General features: G+C 32.5%; 1 protein-coding gene across 2 annotated transcripts in view; it reads right to left on the bottom strand.

Annotated features, from left to right (window-relative positions):
• Nucleotides 1-12577, bottom strand: part of LOC139480991 (protein XRP2-like) — a 63542-nt gene that overhangs the window by 44409 nt on the left and 6556 nt on the right. The window contains exons 1-2 of one of the 2 annotated variants that reach the window (XM_071263995.1): nt 3896-4024; nt 2670-2790 (exon numbers count right to left, since the gene is read on the bottom strand). In XM_071263995.1, coding sequence (XP_071120096.1) covers nt 2670-2790; nt 3896-3972 — 198 coding nt within the window. In that variant the 5' untranslated portion in view covers nt 3973-4024. Of the gene's footprint in view, nt 1-2669; nt 2791-3895; nt 4025-12577 lie in introns of those variants that run through there. The other variant, XM_071263994.1, reaches the window with a different exon arrangement.

Genomic DNA, 12577 nt, shown 5'->3' with positions numbered 1-12577 from the left:
TGTCATATATGTCATTATGCCATACTAGTATTTTACTTCCAAGTATGGATGTTTCTGGTGAATTTACTGTTTATACAAAGGTATTTTATACCCCTGTTTGATTAATCACCATGTAGTATCAGAATAAAAAAATAGAACAAGTTGACTGCCTTTTGTACCTTTTTGATAAAAAAATTATACAAATTTATAATCTGCCTATACACATGATATATACAGTAAAAAAAACCCAGCATGTTGAATGTTTCTCTTTCTCTACTGTCTGTCATTGCATTTACTAACCAGTGCATAAAACAGCAATTCTATTTGTTCTATAATAACATCTCAAATTGGTTTCAAAATAATGTTATCTTTATGATGATGTTATCTCTATCTTACAGTTAACCACAAGCAATGTACAATAATGTCCGTTAATTATATATTGTATTTATAACATTGCTTTGAGCTGGAACCAATATATAAACATCATTGATGTATTAGTCTTTGTGTAAGAGTTAATCTAACAATGATAATTAAGGTGTATTTATTATTCATCTTTACCACAAGAGAGCAACCATTGATTTCTAATTCCTATCCAAGCAACTTTTAAGTAATTTAGAATTAATTTTGACATAGTGAAACAAACAAAGAATCAATAAAGTTTGACATGAACAACAAACATTTCAACAATCTCTCTAATTAAAGTAACGGCCATTGATCTCAACAGGTAAATTTCTATAAATTATAAAATGGAAAGTAAGTAGTTAATGAGATAGACAACAACCATGCCAGGGCTTTATAGCCAGCCAAGGTCGTTAAAAAATCCATATGGAATAAGATAGACAAAAGGAAAGAATTGGTGATGATATATCCATTGTACCAAACCAGACTGTTAGGAGTTAACTTCCTGTTACATTTAACAAAAGCATGCCTGTTACGGTTTTCTTTTACAAATTGTGACTTGGATGGAAAGGTGTCTCATTGGCACTCATACCACATCTTCTTATATCTATTTACTATTATAAATTTTTATTCTAAGAAATTTGGACTACATCATTATTAGTTAAAACACAAATGTGTCCCAAGTAAACGGAAGCCCCATCCACACTATCATTTTCTTTCTTCAGTGGACTGTGAAAAAGGGGTAAAAACTCTTATTTGGCAACAAAAATAGAAAGATCATATCATAAGGAACATGTGTAGTAAGTTTCAAGTTGATTGTACTTCAACTTCAGCCAAAGTATCTTACCCAAAACTTTGACCTGAAGCGGGACAGACGAATGAATGAACAGATGAACAGACACACAGACAAGAATACATAATGCCCATAAATGGGGCATAAAAATAAGGAGATCATGTATGATTGCCAATGAGACAACTATCCACCAAGGTTCAAATGAAGTGGATCTAAGCAATTATAAGCAATTATAAGCAACCATACTGCCTTAAGGTTCATGTGGACCCTATGGCTAAAATGGCCGTATTTTCACCTCAAAATTTACTCTGAGTACAGGCAAACCTGTGCATCTGGGAAAGTTTTAAGGCATAGCATGCCCTAGATAAATAGAATTTAATTGCATTGTATGATTTAGAAAATTCATAACTTAACTGGATTTTGCCGTACACTTTTTTTCGTCCCTGCAGAAGATGATAAAATTAACAAACAGTTGAGTTTACCTTGATATGGTCCACTCAGGTACACAGTTTAAATAACCAATTATTGTCAGGTATCTATTGTCCATCTCATGTCCATGTCAAGCAATACAGCTCACTTCAATTATTACCTGTGGGGAAGTTCTCAAACCTGTTTGCCAACTTAGTTTATTTTGGCACCTTCTGGAGAAATGAAAAAAAGTGCACGACAAAATCCTGGTAAGTTTTTATTTTTCTAAAACATAAAACATATTTGAAATTTATTTATCTAGGGCATGCCATGCCTGAAATTTTTTACAGATTCGCAGGTTTGTCTGTACGCAGAGTAAATTTTGAGGTGAAAATACGGCCATTTTAGCCATAGGGTCCACATGAACCTTAAGCTTTGCACAATAAGGAATAATTCAACTTAACCTATTTCATTCTCCTACATTGGTTTTTGATTTAACAGCTTCAGGACACTTACATTTTGATTTTTTTGTGTTATAACCCAACTTTTAAGCACCACATTTAGGCTTTTTAGTGGCGACCAGTTTTTATTAGTTGAGGAAGCCGGAGTGCCCGCAGAAAACCACTGACCTTCAAAAGGAAAACTGACAATCCTAGTCAATTAAGATTTGAGTCAAGTGCACCTGCACGTGCGGGGTTCGAACTCACAACCTCCCTGTTGACTTGCTAGTGATAACAGTAGTAACTACTTACATTTTTAGACCACTCGGCCATCGAGGCCCCTAGAGTACACTTACATACATGTATGAAACAACAAAATAAACAACAGACTGTCTCATTAAGCATACAAAAATATCAAAGGCTACAGTCTCTGATTATAATTAGTGAGGTTTAATACATTAATTTTTTGTGTTCTGGGTCTTCAATGCTCTTCAACTTTGGTTATACTTGTTTGGCTTTTTAACTATATTGATTTGAGCATCACTGATGAGTCTTATGAAAACAAAACGTGTGTCGGGCGTATTAAATTATTAGCCAGCTGGTACCTTTGATAACTTTTTTAAGCGTTTCAAAAGATATGTCAGTTTTACCTCACAGTTTTGAACAAGAAACTGTTGACCATTGACTGTACCAGGAACTCTGCCTAATGTAGCATCTTTCTGATCTTTTATGATATAATCTTCTTTTCTCAATCCTTCCCTTCTCTTATCCCTGAAAGTACAAAGTAAAACACTCAAATTCCTGTTCAAAATTATTTATCATTCTGGTATATACATATATGAAACTTTGCAATATCTATAAAAATAACATTCATTCACAAACTGCAGATGAATATAAGGAGCTCTGTGAACAGAAAACAAATAGATATTATTGCTATGGGAGCCATCTCTGTGGGCCCATTGTGAATAATGTGTGGCAAAAATTTGTATCTTTACCATAAGACATGGGGTTGTCAACTGAAACCAAAGTTTTTGACCTTCATCTTTGAGCTAGGAAAATGTACATACATGATGACACACACTTTGGTGTTGGTTAATAATCATGTCAAGTATAAAGTATGAAAATTATAAAGTTTCTCCAGTAGGGTTGACAAAAACCAGGGTTTTATGAGTATTGCCCAACCCAGTGAGAAATACCGGGAAAAACTGGTTTTTACTGGGTAATATAAAATATTGCCCTAAATTTTAAAGAGGAGTCATTGATCAAACACAAATTCAATACATTTGAGATATTTATAAAAATTTTATTAATTTGTGTTGGTAGGAGAACGTTTTCAACTTTGATATAAACATTTCCCTAAGGCATATATATCTGCCTCTAACATATATCTAATAAAAAAAACACGATCAGTTAACCTAACTTTGACTTGTCAGCCGAGACATTAATATTGCTAATTAAATCTTTGACTTGAATTAAAAACCAAATAAGATCTGAAGGCTTGAAAATGCAATGATATAAATGTCAGATGTATTAGCTTTACAACCCCTCCACGCCTTCTTTGTGTGGGGTATCAAATATAACTATCTGGAATTTTTTCATACATGTAAAACGGATAACAAAGAATAACATAAAGATATTGGGTATAAGACCAAACTAAGTTCCTGTTTTCATTTACAGTATCATAAGTAGTTAGTGTTTAAATTCAATTTCACCTTTTTTTTTTGCAATCTTCTTTATTGATACTGGTAATTTTCTTGCTTCTTTAGTTTATTGAGCCAAATTATTGGTTAAAAACATGTTCAATGAAAGAAACAAGAAAACTTCTGGAATAAAACTTAAGTGTGATTTATGTTAAATTAATGCAATCATTTTTTACCTTTTCTTTTTGGCATGATAAGATTTCCATTTTCTACAGTAAACTGTAAAACATCCAGTTATCATATTTTCTTCCATTGAATTATATGACAATTTTTTGGTATTTTTAACAATTTTTGTATCTGACACTTGATTAATTAATTTGATATCATATCCTAATATGCTCTTTGAATATATGTTTTCTGTTTTTCACACTTCATATTAAATACAATATGAATTAATACACAACTGACATATTTAAATATTTAATATGTCAATTTTGTGAGATAACATTACAATTCTCTAAAGAATATTTGAATTGCAAGTCATTTACAACTGTAATTCCAATTGAAATTAGAACTTTACTCCACATTAAAATACAATATGTTTATTATGGTTATTATAAACAATAATTCACAATGTTTAATACAAAATGCTCTCCTCAAACTTCATTTTGTATTAGCTGTATGCATCTCCATGTGTTTTTTTTCTTCTAAAGATATGTTATCTAAGAATCCCACACTAATAAAATTAATAGGATTACAATAAATCATTAGGTAACATACAATATTCCTTTATCAATTCATGTATTGCGTCTTTCTGACATAACCTGGTCTTTTATGACCAGATACCATAAGGATTCCATTAGTTTTAACTATTCCCTTACATCCTCAATTAGCTTTGAACATGCAATATTTGCATCATTTTTTATTTTAAACAAATGTACTATATATCGACATCTATACAACTTTCTAGTGAAGTTTCACAAATAGTCATACCTTTTAACAGTATCTATTCATTTTCATAGGATTCAGAAAGATTAGAGAAAAAATATTGAAACCAAAACTTCAAATAACAAACGTGACAAAGAATACCTGTTTTCCTTTTATTCCCTGATGCAATACATTATTCAGGATATTGTTTCATTAACCAATCAATTTCCTGACGTCATTATTCCGTATTCTCCAAAGTGCATTACTGTGTAAGACTATGTAAACATCACACGGATTTCGTAATTTTGAATATTGCTAATTAGATCAAATTTGTGTACAACAGATTTAAACTGTATCGAACATCAATTCATCTTTTTTCCAATAAGTTAACAACTTAAATACAGAAGTGATGTTGAGCTGTCTATTATTAAAATAACGAAGTAAATCACATTATGTAAACAATTTTTCATTTGCAATAAAATATTTATCATTTATTTTTCTAAACTTTCCCTGAATGACCTGTTGATTAATATTTTTAAATCGACAAGTGGTTAGTTTGATCCCATGTTAAGTCTGGTCAAACTTTAATTACATCAAATTTTCTTGTTTTCATCTGAATTTGATATGGTGATGTCACTATAAACATTGATAAAGGACGCATTTTAGCAGATCAATGAAAAAGAAACGGTAAATGTGAACTATGTCTCTGTATTGTTTTATATCATTGTAGTGGTTCAGGGACAGTCTATATACTAGTATAGAAAGTCCCTGAGTGGTTGGATACAGGGGCGGATCCAGCCATTTTAGAAAGGGGTGGTACCTAACCCAGGACAAAGGGGGTGGTTCTAACTACATGTCCCCATTCAAATGCATTGATCGTCCAAAAAAAAGGGGGTTCCAACCCCCTGACCCCCCCCCCCTGGATCCGCCACTGGGATATATCTCCATACTTGCAGAAAAAAGACTTTAAGAAAAAAATTATGGAGTGATTTATATTTCTGCATTTTCAGTGAGCAAGTTTGATTCATTTAGTTAACTTCATTTTATTTAAAGAACAACTAAAACCTTTTGATACCTTTCTTGAAATTCTCGTCATATTTAAAAAAAAAAATTCATCCTTCCACAGTTACAGTTTACATTCTTTAAACCACTCTGTAAATGCCCACGATTTCACGGATGTGTTCTAGGCTTGACTAATAAGAGTCAGTTTGAAAAATTGTTGACCTATAGATGTCTTTCAGGTTTTTATATGGAAAGGTTTCTGTTTTCATACACATAATTTATTTACTAACTACAAAAGGTATTTCTTTAGAAATTAATGTTTCATTAAAGTCTCTTTGCAACTGTTCTATTTAATCTTGCTTTCAACCTACCTTAGTAACGAATAATCAAAAGATAATCAACAATGTCAATAAATTATTCATTGCAGTGTTTTTTCCTTCTATATTTAGAAAATTACAGAAGAAAATTGATTGCCTATTCAAAATAGTATCTCTTTTTGTGGTGTTTCACTTAAAAGAAACACAATAACTTCTATTTCTGCTTTTATGATTATAATTTATTTTTATCGTGACATATAATAATAAACTGATAAAATTGAGAAAGGAAATGGTGAATATGTCAAAGCGACAACCACCCGACCATAGAGCAAACAACAGCCGAAGGCAACCAATGGGTCTTCAATGTAGCGAGAATTCCCGCACCCGTAGGTGTCCTTCAGCTGGCCCCTAAAATATGCATAATAGTACAGTGATAATGGACGTCATACTAAACTCCGAATTATACACAAGAAACTAAAATTTAAAATCATACAAGACTAACAAAGGCCAGAGGCTCCTGACTTGGGACAGGCGCAAAATTGCGGCGGGGTTAAACATGTTTATGAGATCTCAACCCTCCCCCTATACCTCTAGCCAATGTAGAAAAGTAAAAGAATAACAATACGCACATTAAAATTCAGTTCAAGAGAAGTCCGAGTCTGATGTCAAAAGATGTAACAAAAGAAAATAAATAAAATGACAATAATACATAAATAACAACAGACTACTAGCAGTTAACTGACATGCCAGCTCCAGACCTCAATTAAACTGATTGAAAGATTATGTCTTCATCATATGAATATCAGGTACAATCCCTCCCGTTAGGGGTTTAGTATCATACTATCATAAAATATATGAGAAGAACATAACCCGTGTCATGCCAACAACTGTTTTTTTTAGAAATAAATGTGTTTAGTTCCGATGCAAAGACCCTATCAGTGAATCAATGTTAAAGCCAAAATATGCAATCTTTAATGACCTGACAACAGTATCGTAACTATATCCCCTTTTAATAAGTCTATTTAAAGGTTTTGTTAGTTTCTGAGGAGAATACTGACATTTTTGTGCTTTATAAAGAATATTTCCATAAAATTTTGGATGTGAAATACCTGAACGTATAAGATGTCTGCATGTTGAGTTATATTTACGAATTATTTCCTTATACCGGTGATAAAATTTAGTAAATGTTTTGACCAGTTTGTGATATCGAAAACCCTGGTGTAATAATTTTTCAGTAATACATAAATTTCTCTCGCTAAAATCTAATACATTGTTACATACACGAGCGAATCGTACAAGTTGAGATATAGAACACATTTATTAACATTTTTATTACACAAATTCTCTGATATCAATCAGCATTGTCATTTAAGATTGTCAGGAAAACTATATAATGAATGCATAATAAAAATCCAATATTTTCTGCTTTAAATCAACATGATCAATGGATATGAATCCAAAGAAAATTACCCATTCAAATCTATTTATACAACATATACAATATTCTAATGCAATACATTTGTAAAGAAGATTTTGATTGGACATCTGATCAAACAAATTACAAATATTTTGATTGTCAGTCAGAGCTCAATAAGTTAAAATCTGCCTTGACTCAGTCAGGTCTAAATTTGTAGATTCAAAGATTTGTCTCCCTTTAATTAAAGTCAATTTATGACTTCAATAAGTCAATTAGAAATATTTGACCTAAATTCAAAAGTTGCAAATATCGACTCCTACAAGTTGATACAAAATTTAAGTTAACAAAATTGGTCAACTTCGAGACCCAAGCATATTTGTATAAAGGTCATGCATCTATATGAAATTATGCCAACATTGAAAGACAATGCTTTATCTTCTAAAGAAAATATGCATGAGAGCCAAAAAAACAAGAGAAAAAAACGGAAATAATGTTTATTTACTTTACCACAATGCAACCATCAAAAGCCACACTAAATGAGGAAAATAATCTTATGTTAGGTAAAAATGTTCAATTAGATATAATTAAATATAGATAGATCATATCATTGTGAACTCTCAGGTTTATGATGTCATAGGTGGTACACTTTGGCCAGCAAAAAAAATTAAGTCTTTTCATAAACATATATAGACTTAAACAATTCTGACATTTTCTGACTTAAATAAGTCTGAAAATGAAAACACATTTTTATTATAAATGCATTTTTTGACTTCTGTAAGTTTCCCCACATGGGTTTTCCCTGGCGAGTAATACTTTGCCAACCCTGCCAAGCTAAAAATGTTATACAGTTATCTCCTGATTCAGCGGATTTATAGTTCTAAACAAAACTTTTGATCATACATGTAACTATAACTGTCCATTTAGCCTAACTAATATCACATCTGCATATTTTAAGATCTAAGAGTCTAATAAGTTTCTTGTAGTCTGAATAAACCATGTAGAAGAAATGAAGCAAATAAAGTATACAAACATATTAAATGTTATGCATCTTTAAATGAAAACTGCTAATGTCAGATAACAGCTATTATTTGGGTAGGTGTAGGTCATGTAGGTGCAAGTAATTTCAATCTTAATATTAATCCATATTAAAGTCTCTTGAAATTGAAAAAAATATATAATCAAGAAAAAAGACAACTATTTGAACATTATAAAAAAAATCATATCTCATTGCATCTCTTCATAAAAATGGATGATGAAGGATTAAGTCAAGTTCACCTTAAAAAAAAATAAAGTAAAACATGTAGAATGTTCAAATAATGATGTGTTACAGTTTTTTATTCAGTTTGGAACGCTTAAAAATCACTCATTTAAGTAAATCCTCTGAAAAAGATACATGTACATTGTACATGTAGAGGGAAAGAATCAGACAAAGGGCAATTACTCAATCTTAATAAATTACTGTACATCATTGTGAATAACAAATGATAGGTATTTCATTTCTCACTTTGAAATATAAACATGATAAAGTCATGATAATATGATAAAATTAGTGTATTTAAAATATATCAATAATGATTTTTAAACATTCAAAATAAACAGGTTATACATGTAATACAGGATTTTTAACTACATGTATTTAACAGGTAATATTTAATAGGGCAATAAAGGAAAGGTGTACTGACATAAGTGGTCTCTAAACACATTGAATCAAAATGGAGCTTTCGTTAGTAGAAGCCATATTTACTATGTGTATCGGTGAGAAAATTGTGAAAGCATAAAAATATAGTATATATATATACATGTACCAATACACATAATTAACAGCGCCTGGTGATGTTTCATAGCCTGACTGGTTTTAGTCCAAAAAGGACCTTCATCAGAGGCAGAATGGTGGATTAATGTTTGCACCCTATTTATATAGATAGTAACCAGAGGTTCAGAGTTAACCGGTGGTTCAGATTTAACTGCCGGTGGAGTTAACTGGCAGTTCAGATTCAACTGCCGGTTGAGTTAACCGGCTGTTCTGATTCTACTGGCAGTTCAGATTAAACTGGCGGTTGAGTTAACCGGCGGTTCTGATTCTACTGGCAGTTCAGATTTAAGTGGCGGTTGAGTTAACCGGCTGTTCTGATTCTACTGGCAGTTCAGATTTAACTGGCGGTTAAGTTAACCTGCGGTTCTTATTCTACTGGCAGTTCAGATTTAACTGGCGGTTGAGTTAACCGGCGGTTCTTATTCTACTGGCAGTTCAGATTTAACTGGCGGTTGAGTTAACTATAAACAAAATTAATATTTAATATTTTGTGTAAATCCTATATCAATCCCCAACCTTAAGTAAAACTTGATAATAAAGTGCCTGTGTCACTCACCTGATATTTTTATTTACAATTGATGCATGAAACAATGCATCATTCAATAATATTATTTTTTAAGTAATCTCTGTGAATCAAAATCTAATCTTTTGTTTCAATTTTAATTGCACCCTTTATACCTGTTTATAATCATTAAAAGTTTTCAAGGTTAAAAATCACATTTCAATCAAAGTGCTTGTAGGAAGCACTGAATGGTAAAGATTGCTTCAGTTTATTAGTGGGATGTTAAATTAAATATAGCATTGGTTGTACATGTAGTTGATTTAAGAGGGGGGGCAGGACCTTTTTGAGGACGTTGGGATCAGTGTTTTTAAGCTCAGGATTTCAGGATTGACCCTTACGGGATCCGAGATTTCTTTTTTCAAATGTGGGATTTCAGGATTTATTTTTTTTAAATTCGGACCTCAGGATTTCATGTTTTTAAGCCCGCAATTTCGTGATCATGACCCCTCCGACCCCCCTTATTTAACAGCAATTCTAAACAAAGGAAGATTACTCCTATTTTTTAATTGAGGTAACTTTAACAATGACATCATTTACAATTTCAGAGCCGATATTAGATCCCTGCACCTTGTAAAAGTAATGTAATTTTTTTGACAAATGTAACATCATTTTTTGCCTTGAATATCTGAGCATATATTACATAGATAAATTTCTGGAAATGTTCATGGATAGGATGTACATGATGTATAGAATGTTATGATCAATGCACTATATTTTGTGTATCAAAAAGGTAGTGATAAGTCTAGATCTTGGTAGATTTAGATATCAAGTCAGTCCCATAAGGTTTTGATAGCATTTCCTGCTATCTTTACCCTAAAAATAATTGGGGCTGAGTTTGGCTAAATATAGCCCAGTAGTTTCAGAGTAGAATAATTTTGTAAAAGTAACCGAAATTGACTGATGTCAAGTGATGAGAAAAGCTCACTTGGCCTTTCAGACCAGGTGAGCTTAAAATGAATGAATGTCTCAGAAAACCTATATACATGAATCAATTAAGATATGACTTAGATAAATTTTGTGCTTAGCATAACTCATTGCTGTTAAAATATTTTGTCATATTTAGTGACTATTCATCATATGGTTAGATTTTTTGTTCTGACATACAATTTTAAATATGTGCCTAAACAAGAGACATAAATAAGATTAAGACTAATAGCCATGAGCTGTCTTAGACACTTTGGTCAAGTTGAAGTCTTTATATTTTTGACCAAGTAAACTTAATATTATTCCCCACTGTACATGTTGTATAAAGCCTGTAGAGTGCCTCCCCATGCTCACAGTGTATGCTCTTATACAAGATAATGGATGTGTATTCATGCAAGAGTTGTATTTTTGTGCCCATCCCAAGTCAGAAACCCACAATCTTTGTTAGCCATGCATTCATATGATGAAGACATAATCTTTCAATCAGTTTAATTGAGGTCTGGAGCTGGCATGTCAGTTAACTGCTAGTAGTCTGTTGTTATTTATGTATTATTGTCATTTTATTTATTTTCTTTTGTTACATCTTTTGACATCAGACTCGGACTTCTCTTGAACTGAATTTTAATGTGCGTATTGTTATTGTTTTACTTTTCTACATTGGCTAGAGGTATAGGGGGAGGGTTGAGATCTCATAAACATGTTTAACCCCGCCGCAATTTTGCGCCTGTCCCAAGTCAGGAGCCTCTGGCCTTTGTTAGTCTTGTATGATTTTAAATTTTAGTTTCTTGTGTATAATTCGGAGTTTAGTATGACGTCCATTATCACTGTACTATTATGCATATTTTAGGGGCCAGCTGAAGGACACCTACGGGTGCGGGAATTCTCGCTACATTGAAGACCCATTGGTTGCCTTCGGCTGTTGTTTGCTCTATGGTCGGGTGGTTGTCGCTTTGACATATTCACCATTTCCTTTCTCAATTTTATGTTTTTGTAATCGGTTCATTTAATTTTTAATTTTTCTGAGTTTAATTAGACACTAGTTTGGCATTCATTTTGCTGAACTTGTATATATCATTGTATATAGGAGCCAGCTAAAGCCTGTCTCTCAGTGCAGGATTGAAGACCCCGTTGGTAGCAGGGTTTCCCCTGGGTCAATTATTGTTTTTGCCACCTTTTTCGTCAAAACAATATATCTTTCGCCACTTTATTATTTTTTCCGCCAAGTAACATATACTGAGTGCCAATGAAAACGCAACACTTGGTTTTTCAAAAATAAAATTTATATTAGAAATGATAATCTTTCCAAATAAATTGTTCTTGAATTTTAACAATTGATCGATATCAAACAAAAATGTTTCATTGTCATCTTTCGAGCGCAATAGATAAACGAAAAATCCAATGTCGAATCATCAACTCACAGTCCTAAAAAAAAAATGTAACAACTCCGTGGTGCAGCACTATCTCGACAGCGCCGTGGAATTGATCATCCCGGACGTTTAATGTGATCTGGAGGAATGTTATTCCACTTGTCTCGCAAAGCAAACTCAAGCTGACTTTATGATATTGGTGGTTGTTTTCATCGTTTAAACCATGTCAAATCTGATGCAAAATTTGCTCAATCGGACCAAAATCTGGCGAAGCATGACTTTTGGCAAAGGCGGGTGCCAAATGTCTATGTAACCACCAGTGACCACTGACGGTTTTGGTACATAATGAATGATTTTTGGTCTACAGAATTAGATGTTTACGCCAGACGGACGTTTAGATGTCACTAAGGAAAGACTGTGGTGCTCTTTTAACAGTTTATGCGCAAATGAAACTTTACTGAAATTGCTCCCTATGACCACCATTGAACTCTCGTGACCTTTGGACAGCCATCAGAGTTGATATCGGATATGTTGAAGACTAAATGTTTCGATCTTGCTGGGCATTTACTGCTTTTTGTACCCTGGGATG

Source organism: Mytilus edulis, chromosome 7, assembly GCF_963676685.1.
Source record: "Mytilus edulis chromosome 7, xbMytEdul2.2, whole genome shotgun sequence".
Lineage (NCBI taxonomy): Eukaryota > Metazoa > Mollusca > Bivalvia > Mytilida > Mytilidae > Mytilus > Mytilus edulis.
This window is presented reverse-complemented; position numbering and strand designations above follow the sequence as displayed.